A 23,563-nucleotide genomic window follows, 5' to 3' on the forward strand; every position below is an offset into this window, starting at 1 on the left:
TATTTTTCCCAGGGGGACCGGATGTGGCATTTTGCCGTCTCTCTCTTCCTGGTGGAACTCTACGGTAACAACTTACTGCTGACTGCCATCTATGGGCTGGTGGTGGCCGGCTCAGTTCTCCTGCTTGGGGCCATCCTTGGAGCTTGGGTGGACAACAACCCGAGGCTAAAAGGTAGGTGAGCTAGAAAATCAGAGGGTTACACTTGTGCCAGCTTTCCCCTCCATGGTAGCATTCCTGAGAACCACAGGTTACTCTAGGGATGTCAAGGTCCTGTTGATCTCAGAATCAGTGATTGGTGCGGGCACCCCCAGGGCGTGGGGTCTAAGCGAGCACGAGTCTTCAACAGCGCACCCCGCAAGGGATGATGGGCCGTTGTGGTGAAATTTTTTGCAACTTTATCAGATTTTGCAACCGGTTGCACTTATTTATAGGTATAACTATCAGAAAGTGCAACCTAACCATTGACTTCAACCTATCTGTATCAGAAAATGCAACCCAACCAAACCCTATTCTCACACAGAACCCTCCCCTCTTGCTCAACTAATAACCCCCCCTGGAGGGAGCAATCCCCCCTCTTGCTCAACTAATAACCCCCCTGGAGAGAACAATCCCCCCTCTTGCTCAACTAATAACCCCCCCTGGATGGAACAATCCCCCCTCTTGCTCAACTAATAACCCCCCCAGGGAACAATCCCCCTCTTGCTCAACTAATAACCCCCCCTGGAGGGAACAATCCCCCCTCTTGCTCAACTAATAACCCCCCACCCCTCGAGGGAACAATCTTCCCTCTTGCTCAACTAATAACACCCCCCCCCCCCCCCGAGGGAACAATCTCCCCTCTTGCTCAACTAATAACCCTCCCCTGGAGGGAACAATCCCCCTTCTAGCTCAATGGGATCTGTGGTTGCAAAAAATTACAGGCGTGTTAACAGAGAGGAGCCACGCCTACACAGTCATACACTGTCCTCTATGGCAAGATGCAGAATATGATGGGTTGCAAAATTTTTCATTACAACGTCACCCCTAATGGGCGGCGGTCTACTTTGTTGCCTGGTACCCGCCAGGTCACGACCCCCTAGGGCTGTCCCGCCAGGGATGAGAAGAACAGGAGAGGGTGAATCCTGCAATAATGGAAGAAGGGCAGACTAGAGGAACAGGCCAGACTCATGTGACTGGACAGAACTTGACTGGTGTAGCTAGAGTCACAAATGGCCTGCGACAAGCCATGGCTGCTCGGACAGAACAGCACTGTAGCAATTGGTCAGGGTTTAAATACCATGGACTTTGCGCCAGTGCTGTAGTCCTGTCCCCCGCCAAGGCTACAATTGTGTTGGAGAGGTATGCGGTCCTTAGAGCGCGTATCCGCTGCTGCAGCTGGAGGCCGGCGTCCACACCGTTCCTGGAAGTCTCCCGGGACGGCCATCTGAGAGGCCAGCACTGGACCCCGGGATCGGTGAGTATAACAAGGGATGAGCCAAAATAGATAAAGGTTTTGCCACTCCCACTCCCCCTGCTCACCCTGTGATCGGAGAACGGGCTGTCTCCTGACCAGAACCTGCAGTAGAACCTGCTTCTATTTTGACTTGTTTCTGCTATACACCCTCAGGGAACAGAGTGTGGATCAGACGCTTCGAGCAGAGACGTCCAGCGCCAGGAGTTACCTTGTTTGTTTTGCTGCTCTGGGGATGAGATCGGACATACCTTGGCCCCGATTTGCTAAAAACAATTTGGATCATTTCCTGGTAGAAGTGGGTTGTGAGACCACCTCCAGTTCCACCAGTCTGACTCTCCCGATACCTAAGCTGGACATTCTATGGTGAAGGGGCAGCTAGTATATGAATATAGAAAAACACAGATCAGCACCAAGGACAGCGTGTCATATTGATTGTCATTAAAGAGACTCCGTAACAAAAATTGCACCCTGTTTTTTATCATCCTACAAGTTCCAAAAGCTATTCTAATGTGTTCTGGCTTACTGCAGCACTTTGTACTATCACAGTCTCTGTAATAAATCAACTTATCTCTCACTTGTCAGACTTGTCAGCCTGTGTCTGGAAGGCTGCCAAGTTCTTCAGTGTTGTGGTTCTGGGATGCATCTCCCCCCTCCTGGCCCCTCTCTGCACGCTGCTGTGTGTTATTTAGATTAGAGCAGATTCTCTCTTCTCTCTTATCTTTTACAAGCTGGATAAATCGTCCTCTGAGCTGGCTGGGCTTTCACATAGTGAGGAATTACAGACAAGGGCAAAGCTGTTTGCAGGAAGAAAAGAGCAGCCTGAAACTTCAGTGCATGAGAACAGGGGGAAAGAAACACACAAATGATCTCTTGAGATTCAAAAGGAAGGGTGTATACAGCCTGCTTGTGTATGGATGTATTTTCTATGTGTGGACATACTGTACATCAACCTACTTCCTGTTTTGGTGGCCATTTTGTTTGTTTATAAACAAACTTTTTAAAACTGTTTTTAACCACTTTAAATGCGGCGAGGAGCGGCGAAATTGTGACAGAGGGTAATAGCAGATATCCCCTAACGCACTGGTATGTTTACTTTTGTGTGATTTTAACAATACAAATTCTCTTTAAAGGGAACCTAAACTGAGAATGATATGGATTTTTCTTTTTAAAATAATACCAGTTCCCTGGCAGTCTGGCTGATCCTCTGCCTCTAATACTTTTAGCCACAGCCCCTGAACCAGGATGCAGATCAGGTGTTCTGACTGAAGTCAGATTGGATTAGTTGCATGCTTGTTTCAGGTGCGTGTTTCAGCCACTATTGCAGCCAAAGAGATCAGCAAGACTGCCAGGCAGCTGGTATTGTTTAAAAGGAAACATCCATACTCCTCTCAGTTCAGGTTCCCTTCATCCGCCCGCGCTGTCACTCACCGATCATCCGGTCCTCCGCCGTGGCTGATTTTCATTTTCAGCAGTGCGCATCCTCGATCGTGCTCCCGTCCCTATAGCCATCTTGCGCCTGAGCAGTATAAATATGTACTATGTACGTATGCGCACTGCTTTTGAAACTGAAACTGAGCCACGGCAGGTGACTGGATGATCGGTGAGTGACGGTGCGGGCACAGCATGTCTGCAGGAGGCTGAGTGAAGCCCCAGGTAAGTGAAACTTTTTTATTTGAACTCGCTTAAGGTTCCCTTTAAGCCCCACATCAAGTAAAACTGAAGTGACTATAAAAAAGTCACATACTCACCTATGGTGAGAAAAGACTCTGGATCTCATAGAGCCTTCCCGGTCCTCTCTCCGTGATCTCGTTCCACCACTGTCATCCTTGTTGCGGGTATTTGAGCAACTGAGCAGTATGGAGCTGCCACGAGTGCTTCCAACGCTTTACGAGGGCTCGAGGTGGTGCCGAATTTGAATGAAGGTGACAGCACTGAAACCAGGACACCTAGAAAGGACTGGAGAGGCTTGTCAGATTTCTGATAGTGACCGTGCCTCTCTCTTCATGGCCGTACTTGCATGGTTGCGCTCGTGCTTGAAAAAGAGCACTATCACGATCTTCAGGAGGGTCCCGGGCAGCAGCAGTGGGGGTGAGGAGGACACATGAACCCTCTGGAGGATCCAGAGCCTTCCCTCTACTTAGGTAAGTATGTTTTTGGGGTTTTTTTTACGAGTTTTGGCTCGGGCAGGCTCAGATTTATCTCACAGGAGTCTATAGGCACAGATGTCCTGGCACCTTAGACTTCGCCCTCCATGAACCTGCAAACCCCAAACTGCCCCACATGTGTGCTGGCTGTCGCAGCTGTCACTTCTCCCTTACTTCTCTTGCTCATCAGGTAGCTACTGGTGCCCCTTAGTATTAGGTAACAAGAAGTACTCTCAATATTAAGTAGCTAGAGGTGCCCCAAGTATTAGGTAGCAAGAGGAACCTTTCTCTGCATTCCGCTGACAAGATCTCCCTTCAGTCAGGGGCACCTCCAGCTACTTAATACTGTGGTATTAAGTAGCTGGAGGTGCCCCTGACTGAAGGGAGATCTTGTCAGCGGAATGCAGAAAGCAGGGTGAGTAACCTCTCATTTACACTCTCATTAAAGGGTAGGAGGGAGAGAGGCACTCAGGGATTGAGCCGGCCTTTCATCATCAGGCGCCTGTAGGCATGTGCCTACAGTGCCTTATGGTAAATATGTCCCTGGGCTTTGTTTTTTTTTAACACTATTTGTATCCTGATGTTATTGGATTTATAATTTTCTTGTATTATTTAATTTCTTGCATTATGTATATATGTAAGAAATAAGAAGACATTCACGCTTAAAGGGACTGACAAACTAAAAAGATTTTATACATACCTGGGGCAGGGGCATAGCAATAAGGGTTGCAGAGGTTGCGACCGCATCGGGGCCCTTGGGCCAGAGGGGCCCCAAGAGGCCCTCCCTCAACCACAGTATTAACTCTCTATTGGTCCTGTGCTCTACAGATACTTTGAATAGAGTTAATCATTAACAAACTGCTCCCCATCCCCTTCTTGCACCTCTGACACTGTAGTTGCCATTGGCAGTCTTTGGTGTACTTTATCAATTGTTATGTATAGAGTGCTGGGGGGCCCCAATGTAAAACTTGCATCGGGGCCCACAGCTCCTTAGCTACACCACTGATATGGGGCTTCTTCCAGCCCCATCTGCTTCTCCGCTGCCCGCAGCTTCGGGAACCGGGTCCCATCACTTATGTCAGTCGCGGCCAGCTACGCAGGAGAAGTGCGCCTTCCACGTATCTCTCCAGCGGCTGCAAACAGCGCAATTCTCTTACATTAGACTGTCTCCAACTGACGGAAGTGCGGAGACCCGGTTCCCGAAGCTGCTGGCAGCGGGGGATGGCGGCGGAGGAGCGATCGGAGCGGATGGGGCTGGAGGAAGCTCCATGTATGTATAAAATCTTTTTAATTTGTCAGCTCTGGTACACTTTAAATGTCCTCGAACTGTGCAATTTTATGATCAGTCTTCCACGCAGCAGGCCTAGAGAGGCTAATGTTACCTTATTTACTGTCACACAAAGTTGCAGTGAGATATGAGGAGCAGCATTAGAGAAGTATGAAGCAAACCCTGCATATGTGATGAGTAAATATGGCACCTCCCATAATGATAAAGTCCACTGAAGCACATGCAGTGTGATCTGTACCTGCTCATGCTGATTGAGTGCTTTGTGTTGTGCACCTGCCTGAGGGTTATGTTATTACCGGTTTTGTCCTTTTGGTATGTTTAACCCCTTGTTTTCTCTGCTCCTCTGACAGTGGCGCGGACCGCCCTGATAGTGCAGAACGTCTCTGTGATTATCTGTGGGGTCATCTTGATGGGGATCTTCTTGCACAAGGCGGAACTGTTGTCTATGTACCATGGATGGTTGTTGGTTAGTACTTTCACTATTAATTATACTAACTTCTGAGTATCGGAGGGCCAACCCAGCATAGGAAAAGGTTTTTAAGTACAGCCAAGACTGTGTGGTCTCCTCTATGGGTGGGAAGAGTGCTGTGGGGTTAGAGCCCCTCCCCCGGGAGGTGAGACTAGGGTCGTGGTGGGAGAGTGACTGGAGATATTAGTAGGGGCGAGGTGGGAATGTGACTGGAGATGTCAGTAGGGGCTTGCTGGAGGAGCGATTGGTGATGTGAACAGTGGCGTAGTGGGGGAACGACTGGAGATGCGACTAGGGGCGTGTTAAGGGAGTGACTGGAGGTGTGACTTAGGGCATGGTGGGGGAGTGACTGGAGGTGTGGCTGGGGGCATGGTGGGGGAGTGACTGGAGGTGTGGCTGAGGGCATGGTGGGGGAGTGACTGGAGGTGTGGCTGGGGGCATAGTGGGGGAGTGATTGGAGGTGTGACTAAGAGCGTTGTGGGGGAGTTACTGGAGATGTGACTAGAGGCATGGTGGGCGAGTGAGTGGAGATGTGACTAGGGGTGTGTTAAGGGAGTGACTGGAGGTCTGAATTAGGGCATGGTGAGGGAGTGACTGGAGGTGTGGCTGGGGGCATGGTGGGGGAGCGATTGGAGGTGTGACTAGGGGCATTGTGGGGGAGTGACTGGGGATGTGACTAGAGGCATGGTGGGCGAGTGAGTGGAGGTGGGAATGTGACTGGAGGTGTGACAAGGGGCTTGGTGGAAATGACTGGAGACATGACTGGGGCATGTTAGGGGTGTGGCTAGGGGCTTGTAGTGGAGTGTCTGGAGGTGTGGCTAGGGGCTTGTAGTAGAGTGTCTGGAGGTGTGGCTAGGGGCTTGTAGTGGAGTGTCTGGAGGTGTGGCTAGGGGCTTGTAGTGGAGTGTCTGGAGGTGTGGCTAGGTGCTTGTAGTGGAGTGTCTGGAGGTGTGGCTAGGGGCTTGTAGTGGAGTGTCTGGAGGTGTGGCTAGGGGCTTGTAGTAGAGTGTCTGGAGGTGTGGCTAGGCGCTTGTAGTGGAGTGTCTGAAGGTTTGGCTAGGCGCATGTAGTGGAGTGTCTGGAAGCGTGGCTAGGGACTTGTAGTGGAGTGTCTGGAGGTGTGGCTAGGGGCTTGTAGTGCAGTGTCTGGAGGTGTGGCTAGGCGCTTGTAGTAGAGTGTCTGGAGGTGTGGCTAGGGGCTTGTAGTAGAGTGTCTGGAGGTGTAGCTAGGGGCTTGTAGTAGAGTGTCTGGAGGTGTGGCTAGGTGCTTGTAGTGGAGTGTCTGAAGGTTTGGCTAGGCGCTTGTAGTGGAGTGTCTGGAGGTGTGGCTAGGGGCTTGTAGTGGAGTGTCTGGAGGTGTGGCTAGGGGCTTGTAGTGGAGTGTCTGGAGTTTTGGCTAGGGGCTTGTAGTGGAGTGTCTGGAGGTGTGGCTAGGGGCTTGTAGTAGAGTGTCTGAAGGTGTGGCTAGGGGCTTGTAGTGGAGTGTCTGGAGGGATGGCTAGGGGCTTGTAGTGGAGTGTCTGGAGGTGTGGCTAGGGGCTTGTAGTGGAGTGTCTGGAGGTGTAGCTAGGCGCTTGTAGTGGAGTGTCTGAAGGTTTGGCTAGGAGCTTGTAGTGGATTGTCTGAAGGTTTGGCTAGGCGCTTGTAGTGGAGTGTCTGGAGGTGTGGCTAGGCGCTTGTAGTGGAGTGTCTAGAGGTGTGGCTAGGCGCTTGTAGTGGAGTGTCTGAAGGTTTGGCTAGGCGCTTGTAGTAGAGTGTCTGGAGGTGTGGCTAGGGGCTTGTAGTGAAGTGTCTGGAGGTGTGGCTAGGGGCTTGTAGTGGAGTGTCTAAAGGTTTGGCTAGGCGGTCGTAGTGGAGTGTCTGTAGGTGTGGTTGGGGGCTTGTAGTGGAGTGTCTGGAGGTGTGGCTTGGGGCTTGTAGTGGAGTGTCTGGAGGTGTGGCTAGGGGCTTGTAGTGGAGTGTCTGGAGGTGTGGCTAGGGGCTTGCAGTGGATTGTCTGGAGGTGTGGCTTGGGGCTTGTAGTGGAATGTCTGGAGGTGTGGCTAGGCGCTTGTATTGGAGTGTCTGGAGGTGTGGCTAGGGGCTTGTAGTGGAATGTCTGGAGATGTGACTAGAGACTTGGTGGAAATGACTGGAGACATTACTGGGGCGTGTTAGGGGGGTAACTAAAGGTGTAACTAGGGGCTTGTAGTGGAGTGTCTGGAGGTATGGCTAGGGGCTTGTAGTGGAGTGTCTGAGTGTCTGGAGGTGTGGCTAGGGGCTTGTAGTGAAGTGTCTGGAGGTGTGGCTAGGGGCTTGTAGTGGAGTGTCTGGAGGTGTGGCTAGGAGCTTGTAGGAGAGTGAGTGGAGGAGTGACTAGAGACATAGGGGAGTGCCATGCAGATCAGATGTTTGACTTAAAGAGTACCTAAAGGGAAAATAATGACAGGGCCTGACAATGACAGGTAAATATTTAGCCTTGCAACCCCCATCCTCCAGACAGCTTTGTCATTTTCACCTAGAGTAATCTTTAACCTCCTTGCCGGTTATCCCGAGCTCAGCTCGGGGTAACCTGCGCAGGAGGATATCTCAGGCCCCGCTGGGCCGATTTGCATAATTTTTTTTTTGTTACAAGCAGCTAGCACTTTGCTAGCTGCTTGTAACTTCCGATCGCCGCCGCTCGCCGCCGATCCGCCGCAATCCGCCGCGCCGAGTCGCTCCCCCCCCGCCCCAGAGCCCTGCGCTGCCTGGCCAATCAGTGCCAGGCAGCGTTGAGGGGCGGATCGGGATTCCCTATGACGTCCCGACGTCCATGACGTCGGTGACGTCATCCCGCCCCGTCGCCATGGCGACCGGGGAAGCCCTGCAGGAAATCCCGTTCTCAACGGGATTCCCTGCATACTCTGATCGCCGAAGGCGATCGGAGTGGGTGGGGGGATGCCGCCGCTTAGCGGCTATCATGTAGCGAGCCCTTGGCTCGCTACATGATTTAAAAAAAAAAAAAATTAAAAAAATGTGCGCCGCTGCCTCCTTGCCGGATTTTTTAGACCGGCAAGGAGGTTAAAGGGAACCTTAACTGAGAGAGATATGGATATTTCCTTTTAAATAATACCAGTTGCCTGGCTCCTGCTAATCTCTTTGGCTGCAGTAGTGGCTAAATCACACACCTGAAACAAGCATGCAGCTAATCCTGTCTGACTTCAGTCAGAGCACCTGATCAGCATGCTTGTTGAGGGGCTGTGGCTAAAAGTATTAGAGACACAGGATCAACAGGAGAGTTAAGGTGCGTACACACATGCGACTATAGTTGTTTGAAACGATCGTTCCCCGATCATTTCAAACGACAATCGTTTGAAAAAAAGCAGCCAACGACTATTAAGTCTAACGACGGACGAGCTAGATCGTTCAAAACGAACTATCTAGCTTGGCGGATTTTTCCCAACGACGATCGTTTGCAAAAGTAGTACATCGTTGGAACCGGTCATTCGTACTAGGCTTGGCATGCGCATTTCACTATTTCTCCATGGAACTTTTCATTTTCATGCGCAAGCGCAATAGTTGCTTTATGTGATGTAACGTTCGTTTTAACGATCAGATCGTTACACACCTTTTAAAACTAACTTTACTTAGGTCGTTCTTTCGTCAATTAAAAGTTTGTTCGTCGTTCATAACGAACGATCGTTGTCGCATGTGTGTACGTAGCATTAGGCAACTGGTATTATTTTAAAAGCAAAAATCCATATCCTTCTCAGTTTAGGTTCCCTTTAAGTTTGACTGCATTTGCCGCATGCTTGTTGCAGGTGTGTCATTCAGACACTACTGTAGCCAAAGAAATCAGCAGGGCTGTCAGGCAACTGGTATTGTTTAAAAAAATATAAATAATGCATCCTCCATATCCATCTCACTTCAAGTGTCCTTCAAGTATCTCAGTGCTATAGAAAACCAATCTTTCCCTATTATAATGTAATAAATTCCATCATGCTCTCTTATTTTTCAGTAACTATACACTTAAAAAATGCTTAATGTAATGTCTCTTCTTTGCAGATATTGTGCTACATCTTCGTCATTGCAATAGCTGATGTCGCTAACCTGGCCAGTACAGCCATGTCCATCACCCTGCAGAGGGACTGGATCGTCGTGGTCGCCGGAGGGAACAAAAACCAGCTGGCAGGTTCATTCTTGTCTTATTTCCTCAATGCTTGCAACCCAGGAACATTCTGCCATGACACACCGTGCCCAGCAAGAGCTCATTCTAGATAGCTGTATATCTCCCTCCATCCATAATCTTCCATAGAGATATTATTATTTATTGTATTATTTATTATTTATTGTTTTTATAAAGTGCCAACATATTACGCAGCGCTGGACAATAAATACATACAATGATACAAAAGGATGACATACGTAACGTAACAAGGTTAGGACGTTATACAAGGCAAATGGTACCAGATACATGATCATGTGATTTGGGACCATGTCACTTCTGCATATCAGTGCAGTGTCCGCTAGGTCCTAGCGCCCGCACTCAGTGGTCGCCGGCTGATCGGAGGTCTGACGCTAGGCTACCTGCTGGAACTTAGGCGACGGGGGGGGTTGGGGGATGGAGCAGCTGGTGGCCAGGGGGGGTCAGGTGCCCCAATTTGCCCGGCGTGCGGACGCCCATGGCTGGCACAGTGGCAGCTGCTAATCAGTGGCTGTTACTGCTGCTGGTATAGTATCAGCTACTAATCAGTGGCTGTTACTGCTGCTAGCACAGTGGCAGCTGCTAATCAGTGGCAGCTGCTAATCAGTGGCTGTTACTGCTGCTGGTATAGTGGCGGCTGCTAATCAGTGGCTGTTACTGCTGCTGGCACAGGGGCAGCTGCTAATCAGTGGCTGTTACTGCTGTAGTGTAATGGTGTTTGCTAATCAGTGGCTGTTACTGCTGCTGGTATAATGGTGTTCACTAATCAATGGCTGTTACTGCTGCTTACACAGGGGCAGCTGCTAATCAGTGGCTGTTACTGCTACTGGCACAGTGGTGGCTGCTAATCAGTGGCTGTTACTGCTGCTGGCACAGTGGCTGATGCTAATCAGTTGCTGCTGCTACTGCTGCTGGTATAATGGTGTTTGCTAATCAGTGGCTGTTAATGCTGCTGGCATAGTGGCGGCTGCTAATCAGTGGCTGTTACTGCTGCTGGCACAGTGGCAGCTGCTAATCAGTGGCTGCTACTGCTGCTGGCATAGTGGCGGCTGCTAACCAGTTGCTGCTACTGCTGCTGGTATAATGGTGTTTGCTAATCAGTGGCTTTTACTGCTGCTGACACAGTGGCAGCTGCTAATCAGTGGCTGCTACTGCTGCTGGCACAGTGGCTGCTGCTAATTAGTGGCTGTTACTGCTGCTGGCACAGTGGTAGCTGCTAACCAGTTGCTGCTACTGCTGCTGGTATAATGGTGTTAGCTAATCAGTGGCTTTTACTGCTACTGGCACAGTGGCTCCTGCTAATCAGTGGCTGCTACTGCTGCTGGCACAGTGGCTGCTGCTAATTAGTGGCTGTTACTGCTGCTGGCACAGTGGTAGCTGCTAACCAGTTGCTGCTACTGCTGCTGGTATAATGGTGTTTGCTAATCAGTGGCTTTTACTGCTGCTGGCACAGTGGCGGCTGCTAATCAGTGGCTGTTACTGCTGCTGGCACAGTAACTGCTGCTAATCAGTGGCTGTTCCTGCTGCTGGCATAGTGGCTGCTGCTAATCAGTGGCTGCTACTGCTGCTGGCATAGTGGCAGCTGCTAATCAGTGGCTGCTACTACTGCTGGCACAGTGGCTGCTGCTAATCAGTGACTGCTACTGCTGCTGGCATAGTGGCAGCTGCTAATCAGTGGCTGCTACTACTGCTGGCACAGTGGCTGCTGCTAATCAGTGACTGCTACTGCTGCTGGCATAGTGGCAGCTGCTAATCAGTGGCTGCTACTACTGCTGGCACAGTGGCTGCTGCTAATCAGTGGCTGCTACTGCTGCTGGCACAGTGGCTGCTGCTAATCAGTGGCTGCTACTGCTGCTGGCATAGTGGCAGCTGCTAATTAGTGGCTGCTACTACTGCTGGCACAGTGGCTGCTGCTAATCAGTGACTGCTACTGCTGCTGGCACAGTGGCTGCTGCTAATCAGTGGCTGTTACTGCTGCTGGCACAGTGGCTGCTGCTAATCAGTGACTGCTACTGCTGCTGGCACAGTGGCTGCTGCTAATCAGTGGCTGTTACTGCTGCTGGCATAGTGGCGGCTGCTAATCAGTGACTGCTACTGCTGCTGGCACAGTGGCTGCTGCTAATCAGTGGCTGTTACTGCTGCTGGCACAGTGGCTGCTGCTAATTAGTGGCTGTTACTGCTGCTGGCACACTGGCTGCTGCTAATTAGTGGCTGTTACTGCTGCTGGCACAGTGGCTGCTGCTAATTAGTGGCTGTTACTGCTGCTGGCATAGTGGCGGCTGCTAATCAGTGGCTGTTACTGCTGCTGGCACAGTGGCTGCTGCTAATCAGTGGCTGTTACTGCTGCTGGCACAGTGGCTGCTGCTAATCAGTGGCTGTTACTGCTGCTGGCACAGTGGCTGCTGCTAATCAGTGGCTGTTACTGCTGCTGGCACAGTGGCTGCTGCTAATCAGTGGCTGTTACTGCTGCTGGCATAGTGGCGGCTGCTAATCAGTGGCTGTTACTGCTGCTGGCACAGTGGCGGCTGCTAATCAGTGGCTGCTACTGCTACAATGGTAGCTGATAATCTACAGGTGAGAAAAAGCGGAGGCAGAGCAGCAACTTGAGGTGGCGCCTGTATGCAGCACCGCAGCTACAGCCTGCAGGCCGCATGGAGTTAACAAGTGTAGAGAGCTTTTGGGGGCCACCAGAAAAGTCTGGGCTGTATGCTTTTGGCCCCCGGGCCAGACTTTGGACATGCCTGGCTTATGTGTACCTAGGTATTGGGGCCACAAAAAAGCCTTGCTATGGAGCCCTCTGGTGTGTACTATGCCTAACACGCCATCTCCATGTCCCCGCCCCATTTCCCACAATGCATTGTGCGCAGTGTCCCACTGAGTCTCCGCTCTCCTGGCAACAAGCTTGCTAATTTTTTTTTCTCACTGTCACCCCAGACATGAATGCCACCATGAGGAGAATCGACCAACTGACGAACATTCTGGCGCCAATGGCCGTCGGGCAGATTGTGACGTTCGGCTCCTCCGTCTTAGGCTGCGGCTTTATTGTTGGGTGGAACTTTGTCTCCATGTGTGTGGAGTATCTGCTGCTGTGGAAGGTTTATCAGAAGACGCCGGCCTTGGCCGTGAAAGCCAAAATCAAGAGTGCGCAAGAGATGAAACAGCTGAATGGGACCGGTATGGCTGCCATACACTGAAGTTTCCTTACAGCCTTTTATATGTGTGTTATATATTATAGAACATGTGGCAGATGTTTGGTTTTTTTCATGCTTACAGGACCACTATCACGGAAAACTGTAACATTTAACATACACGTAAACATATACAAATAAGAGGTATGTTTCTTCCAGAGTAAAATGAGCCACAAGGGCTTTTTCACACCTAGGGCATGTCGCTGCTTTTTTTAATTCCCGGCGATTTTCAAAATCGCCCTAAAATCGCTCGTGCAATGATTCCCTATGAGAGTATTCACATCTGAGCGGTTCGTTTCCGATCCGCTCAGCAAAGCGCTGCCTGTACCATTTTCTGAACGTTTTTGCTCAATGGAAGGTATAGGGAAATCACAGAGCACTTGGTATAGCGATTTCCCCAGCGCTTTTAAGAATAAATACATCTTCCAGGTCAAAGCGTTCAACGCAAGTCAGGAAGTGAAAAACCAAATCGATCTGCAAAAACGCTTTACACAAAATCGAAGTGCAAAAAAATCGAAAATTGATGCCGTCAGCGATTTCGATTTTTAGATGTGAACAAATCCTAAATTACTTCTCTCTTGTGTTGCTGTCACTTAAAGCGGAATATAACCCTGCATTTCAACTTTGCTCTAAAACATTATTTACAGCATATTATATGCAACCAGCATATTTTTTTTACTAGACCAGCATTGGAAGGGTTACACAGAGCTTTAAAGTTCCTGGAGAGAACTGCAGACGCATCCGAAGCTGACATAGATACATTTTGTTTACTTAAATGTATCTAATTGTGGAATGTGACTCACTCTCTCTGACTGAGAAGGAGCTGGAGGACAGCCAAAGAGTGTGTAACATTTCTCACTTGTTACATTCTATTTAGTTAAATGTATTTATCTGAACTTCTGCACATCTCTCCAGGGACTTTAAACCTCTGTGTGTAACCCTTCCAATGCTGGTCTAGTAAAAAAAAAATGCTGGTTGCATATAATATAATATGCTGTAAATAATGTTTTAGAGCAAAGTTGAAATGCAGGGTTATATTCCGCTTTAAGGTGGCCACTAACGGTCCAATTTCTAATGAAAAATCGTTTGAGCGATCAGAAATTCTGATCGGATTGGTTGTAAATAATCTCCATTGGTGGACACAATCGATTATGAATGAGTGAAAAAAATGGCGTCCGAATAACCAAAATTTGGATTTTCTTGTTGGTTGTGATGGATAGGAAGCAAAGATTGGTTTGTTGATGGTGTAGTGAACGATGTATTACAATATTTTACTTCCGATCAGAATTTCTGATCGCTCGAATGATTTTTCACTAGAAATTGGACCGTTAGTGGCCAGCTTTACAGTAGGTAATCTGATGGATCTGATGGATTTTGAACTAGTCCATTTCTTTATGGGGGATTCTCAATAAGGCTTATATTCTTTATAAAGACATTCCCTGAAAATGATTTATACAAAGATGCTGGCCAGCTTCCCTTTTTTGGCAGTTGGACGGAGCAACTGCCCTTCACTAAGTGCTTTTGAAACTAAACAAAACCCTGAGAATCCCCTATGAGGAGACAGGCTAGTCCAAAACCTGTCGCTTCTGTCAGATTTCTACTACCTACTGTAAGTAACAACAACATAGGAGAAAAGTGATTTACAGCTCATTTTACTCTGGAAGAAATGTACTTCTTATTTGTATGTGTTTACATGTATTTTAATTTTTACAATTTTCGCGATAGTGGTCCTTTAAAGGGAGTCTGAAGCGATTTTTAGAATAAAAAACATACTCACCTAAGGAGAGGGAAGGCCCTGGGTCCTATAGAGCCTTCCTGTTCTCCTCCCGGTCTCTGCGTTTCCCCATCAAGCTTCCCCGTTAGCAGTCCACATACGTTCAGTTACAGACTATTGGCTTCCGCGTTGTGTAGGCTTCAGCCGAAGACGGGCGACTCTCCGTACTGCACAGACGTGAACGCTCTCTCTCGCAAATGTGCAGTACAGAGCCGCCAGTCTTTGGGAGCCCGATTGCTTCCGAAGACTGCCAAAGTCTCCCGCGGCGGGAAATTCAAACGGAGGATCCTGCAGGAGACCGAGGAGATCAGCAGGAGAAGGCTCTATAGGACCCAGAGCCTTACCGCTCCTTAGAGGACATCTGAGGTAAAAATAAACTGATGTGAAAAACAATTGTATCTGTCCTCCTTCTCCTAAAAATGACTTTTTTTCGACATCCCCCAGTTTTCTTTTATGTTTAGATCTAGTTTTTAAGTTTTTACTGTTTTATTACCTCTGCTCAATGACACCTTCATTGAAGTATGCCAGAGCTCAAATCTATGGATTATTGACCCGTTGTTATCTCTTTCCTGCTCTCATAAGCCATTTACTGACAGGAAAGTGTTTTATGGCTGTAATTACTTATTAGTGAGGGTTATGCTATAGTCTGACCCAGTCCCGACCCGGACAGAAACTGCCACTTGCATACCTGATATTTAACTCTTTTGGACAGATAAAGAAAAAAAGGAACACAGCATAGTTATTAGTGTGCTTGGCACTGTACATACACATGTCTATCTCATCAGGTCACATCGGGTATCCTTAGGTAAATATCTGTTTTTTTATTATAAAAATATCTTTAGACTTGCTTTAAAATAATATAGATAACCATTGTCAAATTGAAATAACAGTGAAGTTGCACTTCTCTGGTGGAGCTGTTTGTGCTGCTTATTTACTTGTTGTCTCCTTATCAATGCCGAGTGTCAGGATCACCATGAGACAGGTGCGCTGCATTATCTGCTGCCTGGGCTCATTACTTAAAGGACCACTCCAGCGCAAAAAGAAAGCAGTTAAAATCGGACAGAACAGACAGGTTTAGGAATAGTCCAATTACTCATGGGGCATTCTCAGGGTTTTCTTTGTTTTCAAAACCAGTTATTGGCCTCAGTCTTTGGCGTAGTAGGTATATTTGTCTTCTTAATAGTTTGCAAGAACTGCTTTTTTTTAACCAAACAAGTTGTGCATAAATTCACCAGCACCAATCACAAACAGTATCATCCACAGGAAAGGGTGAGAGCCCCGCCCTTGCAAGCTTATAATTTAAAGGAATGAAAGGAAGGGGGGGGGGGGGGGATAAGAGGTGGGGTAGTATACAAGAGGTATACCTAGAGGCAGTGTGTTTTTTTTAGGTTATATTTAGGGTACATACATGGCAGGATTCCAGGCAAGGCCACATAGGCCATGGCCTAGGGCACCAGGAAAGCAAGGGGCGGGCTGTGGGCAGGAGGGTGGCAGTAGCAGTCAGCCTGCTGAACATTCATCCTGCTACACAGAGTTTGCACATAGCGGTGGACGGCTACCAACAGCTGGATCTGGCACTCGGGCGATAAAGGGGCAGCGAATGGGTACTTACAGTGATCTCTGAGCTGCCTATCGCTCACCGAATGTGCCGCTCGCAAAGGAGCTTACAATCTAATCCCTGAAATCACATCACTAACCGTCCTCAGCGGAGCTTATAATCTAATCCCTGCCATCATGTCACTAACTGTCCTCAGAGGATCTTACAATCTAATCCCTGTTCCATGTTGGGGGGGTTCTGATGCTGTCGGTCCAGGGACAGCTGGTGATAGTGGGCTTTGGGCGATAAAAAGAACAAATCCGCCCAGGGTATATACAATCTAATAGGCTGGGTCACCTTTCCCCCTCCCATTCTTCCTTTCCGTGTCTGAGTATAATCTTTTGTATTTGTCAGAGTATTCTGGCCTTATCGTTTGACATCTGAGAAGGAAAAATGCTGTTTGCACACGGCTCAGTCTAAATTCAGTAATCCCCAGGGCTCAAGTCAGGTTAATAAATAGCCTCTTGTGGGAAGATTTGAATGCCGGTATTCATGTACTATGTATAGCTGTTGTGAACAGGTTCATCTTGTCTGAAATGAGTCTTCATGGGTAGTTTAGGTGAAGGCATAACATTTTAAGTGAAACTCTAGAAAAAATCTTTTTTCCTTAAAAGGACAATTGAAGTGAGAGGTTTATGGAGGCTGCCATATTTATTTCCTTTTAAGCAATACCAGTTGCCTGGCAGCCCTGCTGGTCTCTTTGGCTGAAGAAGTGTCTGATTTTACACCAGAAACAAGCATGCAGCTAATCTTGTCATATCTGTCAAATTTGTCAGAAACACCTGATTTACTGCATGCTTGTTCAGGGCCTATGGCTGAAAGTATTAGAGGCAGAGGATTAGCAGGATAGCCAGGTAACTGGTATTGCTTTAAGAAACTCCAGTTGTTATCTATACAAAAAAAGCCATTGAGCTCCACAACTTTCAAAGTCGCAGAGAGCTCTGAGTTCGGAAGGTTGTTATCTTAACCTCCTGAGCGTTAGGGCTGGTTCAGACGGACGTTTGGAGGCGTTGCGTTTGCTGGCGTCGCGTTCAGCAGCGTTCGTGTGCGTTTGGATGCGGTCGCGTTTTTTCTTCCCCTAGGGGGACATTAGCCGTCGCGGTTAACCTCCCCTGGAAGCTACATGTAGCTTCCAGGGGCTCCTTGAACGCCAGGGAAAATCGGGACCCGAACGCTGCGTTTGTGCAAACGCGCGTAAAAGCTTGGTACAAACGCTCCCATTCACTTGAATGGGAGCGTTTAACACCAAGCCCTGAACGCTGGCTGTAAACGCTCTGCAAGCGTCCGTCTGAACCAGCCCTTACGCCGTTTCAAAACTTTTGCCAGTCCCTAAGTTAATTAATGCGATCAAATGGGTGTAAAACGTTTAGCTAGCACTAGGCTAGGTAGTACAAGTGTCCGGCACCCAGTGGCGTAGCAATAGGGGGTGCAGGGGTAGCAACCGCATCGGGGCCTTCGGGCCAGAGGGGCCCACCTTCATCCATCTTATTAGCTTTTTATTGGTGCTATGCTAATCAGGGGCGTAACTAGGCCCCACCGGGCCCCCCTGCAGAATTTCAGAGCGCCCCTCCCTGGGGCCCAGCTCGTGGCCGTTTTGTGGGGGCTGGAGGGGTGGCAGCATGAGGGGAAAGCCTTGGCCACAGTCAGCGGGGAGAGGGGAAGTTCCCCCCCCCCCCCCCCCTCTCCCTCACCTCAGGGCTCTCCCCTCTGCGCTCCCCTCCAGCTTAAAGGGATACTGTAGGGGGGTCGGGGGAAAATGAGTTGATCTTACCCGGGGCTTCTAATGGTGCCCCGCAGACATCCTGTGTTGGCGCAGCCACTCACCGATGCTCCGGCCCCGCCTCCGGTTCACTTCTGGAATTTCACACTTTAAAGTCTGAAAACCACTGCGCCTGAGTTGCCGTGTCCTCGCTCCTGCTGATGTCACCAGGAGCGTACTGAGCAAGTCCAGTATGGTCTGTGCCTGCGCCATGCGCTCCTGGTGACATCAGAGGAAGCGAAGACACGGCAACGCAAACACAGTGGTTTTCAGACTTTAAAGTCGGAAATTCCAGAAGTGAACCGGAGGCGGGGCCGGAGCATCGGGGAGTGGCTGCGTGGGCACAGGATGTCTGCAGGTGACCATTAGAAGCCCCGGGTAAGTTCAACTCATTTTCTCCCGAACCCCCTACAGTATTCCTTTAAGTTACAGTGCGGGCAGCGGGCAGATACATACCTACCGTACGTGCCACCGCATACTCCTCGCTCTAGCGGCTGACGTCACTTCCGAAAGTGACGTCAGCCTCTAGAGCGAGCTGTATGCGGTGGAACGCACGGAAGAAGGTATGTATCTGCCCGCCGCTGCCCACACTGTAACTAGCTGGAGGGGAGTGCAGAGGGGAGAGCCCCAAGGTGAGGGAGAGAACTTCCCCTCTCCCCGCCGACTGTGACCAAGACTTTCCCCTCATGCTGCCACCCCTCCAGCCCCCACAAAACGGCCCCAGGGGGGGGCCCGGGCCCCCCGCGGGAGCAGGGGCTGTAGGGCCTATTGTTATGCCAGTGATGCTAATTATGAACTCCTCTATATGTGCATTGCATAGTAGTAATCCTTAACAAACTGTTTCCTTACTCTGATTACACTTCTTTGACACTACAGCTGTCCATGGTAGGTTTTGGGGGTCCATATTAATCGAGTGCTTGGGGCCCCCATGTAAAACTCGCACCGGGGCCCCAAGCTCCTTAGTTACGCCACTGCCGGCACCCCCCAAGCCCCGCAGCTCCCCCGTTTATACATTACCCAGCCTGGATCCAGCAATCGGCGCAGCCTCCCCGCACAGCTCCGGTCTTCACTATGCGGAGGATCCCACATGACGTTGCCGACATCATGACGTCATGAGCAAACCCGATCCCCCCCCATAGAGATAACGAAGCTGCGCAGGTAGGATGCGCGATCGTTGGATCCAGGCTGGGTAATGTATTAAGGAGACACTGAAGCGAAAAAAAAAATATGATATAGTGAATTGGTTCTGTACCATGAATAATTACTAGAAGATTAGCAGCAAAGAAAATATTCTCATACTTTTATTTTCAGGTATATAGTGTTTTTTCTAACATTGCATCATTCTATAATATGTGCACATTACACAACACTCAGCATTCAAAATGAGTCTTTCAGAGCAGTCTGTGAAGTAATGACCTCTCCTCTAGCAGAGGAAAAGTAAATAGTCCAGGAACAGTTGAGATAATAAAAGTCAGATAACAGTCCTCTCCACGACTAACTTAAGGTCCGTACACACGCCGGACTGGAGGCAATGACGGGTCCGTTGTCACCTCCCGCTGGGTGGGCGTTCCAACGACAGTTCGGCGTGTGTACGCACTGTCGGCGGACTGATACGGCTGTTTCTGAGCGATCCGCCGGGCGGATTGCTCAGAAGCAGCCGTATCAGTCCGCCGACAGTGCGTACACACGCCGGACTGTTGTTGGAACACCCACCCAGCGGGAGGTGACGACGGACCCGTCGTTGCCTCCAGTCCGGCATGTGTACAGACCTTTAGTCGGAGAGCTTAATGGCTTGTTTGCATATAGATAACAACTGGAGTTTCTCAACTCTTCCTGTACTGGAAACAATTACACTGATGTATCTGATCTTAATGTTTTATTTCTTAGCTGTGCTACACATACAAATCATAATATCATCATTTTTTTTCCGCTTCAGTGTCTTTTTAACAGGGGGGGATCGGGGGAGGGGGATCAGCAGCAATCGGGGGGAGCTGGACACTTGTACTTGCTAGCCTAGTGCTAGCTAAAGGTTTTACACCCATTTGATCGTATTAATTATGCATGAGGGACTCCTGGGGCCAGCAAGCGGTATGCCTGACACAGTGTCCAGCATACTGCTAAAGAGGTTAACTGTCAGTCAAGGATTTTCTTTTTCTCTGCCAGAGGACAGGTCAATAGTTCACAGCCTGCTCTGTAAAAACATTTAGAATGCTGAGTGTTGAGTAAACTGCACATATTAGAGAATGATGCAATGTTATAAAAAAACACTATTATAACTGAAAATAAAAATATGAGAATATTTTCTTTGCTACTAATCTTCATTATATCATAATTTTTTTTCGCTTCAGTGTCTCTTTAAGGAAAATTAAAAGGAAAAAAAAAATGAGGTAGCTATTATGCATGCCAAGGGCACTGTTCTTTTGGCACTAGTCTAGATTCAGGGACCAGCAGGAAACCTAATGGGGAAATTCTGCTAATGTGATTGGGTGGACAACACTCTCTCTAACTGCTAGGTTTCAGATACTGTTGGTAGCAGTGGCTGGATAATGTGCTGGGTAAGGGCTCTGCTCTGACACAGAAGACCTGAGTTCGAATCTCAGCTTTTCCTGTTCAGTAAGCACCTATTCAGTAGGAGACCTTGGGCAAGACTCCCCAACACTGCTACTGCCTATAGAGCGTGCCGTAGTGACTGCAGCTCTGGTGCTTTGAGTCCACCAGGAGAAAAGCGCAATATAAATGTTCTATGTCTGTAAAGGTTGTAGTAAACTACCCCCAAACTATTCACCCAATCACAATGCTTTGTGCTGTATGCTTTGATTGGAGAACTGTTCCCTATGAGGTTTCCTGCTGGATCACCTAAAGTAGACTAGCGGCGTGCTATTCTTCTACTCACCCGCAGAGGCGGGACAAGGTCCTTCAGCACCCAAGGCTGAGACACCAAAGTGCGCCCCTCCATCCCTCCCCCCAGCCGTCACACACTGATTGCTATTAGTCTAGAGGCGCCCCAGCCCGCCCCAACACCTCAATCTCTAGTTATCTGGCTTGCAGTCACTGTCATGGATGCCCTTTTCTTATTTATTTCTGCTTCAAACACAATTGGGAATGACAGCTGAATGAATTGTGCACCCCCCTCCTACACTGCGCCCTGAGGCTGGAGCCTCTTCAGCCTCTGCCTCGGCCATGCTCACCCGGCTGCTCCGTTTGCCGTGACCTCGGCCCTTCTCCCCCCTACATAGCAACAAAACAGACTCGGCCTAAATTTGTTGCTCAAGGGACCAAGTCCTGATCCCTGCTAGTTGACATGTGTACAAGGCTCAATTCAAAATTGTCTACTTTGATTCGTGTGACATGTTCTCTGATGTGTTCATTTACATTATAGACAGAACGAGCCTGGAGGATCCAGCGGAGGAAGACGAGCTGATGGAAGAGAAGAGGAACGTCCCCGAGGAACCTGAGAAAGAGACTTCCTGTATGGAGAAAGTGACAGAGCCATTCCGCACTCTGAAAGATGGCTGGGTGTCCTATTACAACCAGTCGGTGTTCTGGGCCGGAATGGGCCTGGCCTTCCTCTACATGACCGTCCTCGGCTTTGACAGCATCACCACCGGCTACGCCTACACCCAGGGCCTGAGTGCCTTTGTTCTCAGCCTCCTTATGGCCACAGCTGCTGCGTTTGGGATCATGGGGACGATGGCCTTCACCTGGCTCAGGCGGAAGTGTGGCCTGGTCCGCGCCGGCTCCATATCTGGGGTGGCTCACCTGAGCAGCCTCCTGCTTTGTGTGGTCTCAGTCTTCATGCCTGGAAGCCCGTTCGATCTCAGCGTGTCTCCATTTGAAAGTCTCGGGACTCACCTTCTTGGAGGACACCTGGAGCCAACAGGTTCTCCAGCTGCTGCTCATGCAGAGAACTTTACAGGTGCTATGGAAGAATTAATGAGTAACTTCACCACAACTACTGCTGAACCCAATGGTGCCTCTGTACCACTGACCTCCGTTTGTCTGCTCTTTGCTGGGATCATTGTGGGCAGAGTAGGTAAGTCCAAGAGAAAGGTCCTTCTAGTCTACCCCCTGTGTCGCCTTCCATTCCTTATTCAATCCCATATATCTGGTGTGGGCTTCAACTTGTTGCTGGTGCCTATGCCAACTGCCCTCCTAGACATCTACCATTTAAAGTGCACCTGAACTCAGAACTTCCTCTCTGCTCTAAAAAGATAAGCAACAGCATAATAACCTTTACAGAAAAACATTTCTTAATTACAGCTGATACAAATCCTACAATAAATCTGAATCTGCAGTGTTTCTATTTCCTGCTTTCATGGAAGCAGACATATTGTTAACACCCTGTGCTTTAAAATTAGCTTATATGCCGTGGCAGTCAGGTGGCACAGGCCGAGATCAAATTACAGTTGTGATTAGTCACAGTTGAGTGGGAGTTAGACAGGCTAGGCTCTCTAAATAAATACAGGGTGCATTGCTCTATGTTCTCCTTCTGTCCTGTGCAAGAGTTCAGGTCCAATTTAACCTTAACTAGAGACGGTCAATAAGATACTACTAATTTCAGCTTGCAGGCAAATTTTATGTAAATTGTATGCAGCTTGGAATTGGACTAATGAAATGCACTTCCTACCTAATTCCAAACTGCATACAGTTTGGATTATATTTGCATGCTGTGAAGGAAATTCTCCAAGACCACACTTAGGCCCCATACACACATCAGACCATAGTCTTTGGAAAATGAAAGATCACAGACCAATCTTACCACCCTTCGTGTAGTATGAGAGCCATACTCTACACAGTCTTTTCTATGGAGCTGAACTCCCCATCAGACAGAAATCTTTGCAAGATGCTGCACACACAGATGCTGTACAGACACAAAAGATCAGTATCTGCAAAAGATCTGTTTCTGCCAAAAATCCATTCCTGCAAATTGCAATGATAGTCTATGAGCTCTGCAGATCATCATACACACATGATTTAACTGACATTCATCTGCAGTTCAAGCAATCATCCGCAGATCTGAAAATCCATCCTGGTGGATCTGATCTGCAGATGAATGTCAGTTAAATCATGTGTGTATGATGATCTGCAGATCTCATGGACTATCATTGCAATTTGCAGGAATGGATTTTTGGCAGGAACAGATCTTTTGCAGCTACAGATCTTTTGAGTGTGTACAGCATGTGTGCAGCATCTTGCAAAGATTTTTTTCTGATGTGGAGTTCAGCTCCATAGAAAAGACTGTGTAGGCATGGCTCTCATACTACATGAAGGGTGGTAAGATTGGTCTGTGATCTTTCATTTTCCAAAGACTATAGTCTGATGTGTGTATGAGCCTTTAGGATCAAGTTAAGACGATTTATTGCTCATATGAGGAGGCAAGATACAACTGTCCTTCTAGTGGTTCTAGACATCATGACCCGTGCAGTAGGGCTGCTCACATAATGTCTAGCCTGAGGGTTCAGAGACTTGACTTTCTCTGCTGACAATAACCCAACTTTATATATAGGCATATTTCCTGACTTAAGGGGCCCATACACCTAACGATTTTCCCACCGATATACGGGCGATTCGATCACAGTGATCGAATCGGCTGTGAAATCGCCGCGCACACCGCTGACAGAACGATCGATTTCCGTCCGAAATCGATCGTTCCCGTTGATCCGTCCGTGTGGAAGATTTTTCTCGATCGCCGGCGAGTCGGGAGTGCGTCGATAGCGGCGTTCGAAAG

The 23,563-nt window shown here is 48.8% G+C and overlaps 1 protein-coding gene across 4 annotated transcripts in view; it reads left to right on the forward strand.

Annotated features, from left to right (window-relative positions):
* Window positions 1–23,563, forward strand: part of LOC137518116 (ferroportin-like) — a 79,647-nt gene that overhangs the window by 52,065 nt on the left and 4,019 nt on the right. For all 4 annotated transcript variants that reach the window (XM_068235472.1, XM_068235471.1, XM_068235473.1 and 1 more), the window contains 5 exons: window positions 13–172; window positions 5,237–5,352; window positions 9,379–9,505; window positions 12,452–12,691; window positions 21,215–21,868. In XM_068235472.1, coding sequence (XP_068091573.1) covers window positions 13–172; window positions 5,237–5,352; window positions 9,379–9,505; window positions 12,452–12,691; window positions 21,215–21,868 — 1,297 coding nt within the window. The remainder of the gene's footprint in view (window positions 1–12; window positions 173–5,236; window positions 5,353–9,378; window positions 9,506–12,451; window positions 12,692–21,214; window positions 21,869–23,563) is intronic.

This window comes from Hyperolius riggenbachi, chromosome 5 (genome assembly GCF_040937935.1).
Source record: "Hyperolius riggenbachi isolate aHypRig1 chromosome 5, aHypRig1.pri, whole genome shotgun sequence".
Classification (NCBI taxonomy): Eukaryota; Metazoa; Chordata; class Amphibia; order Anura; family Hyperoliidae; genus Hyperolius; species Hyperolius riggenbachi.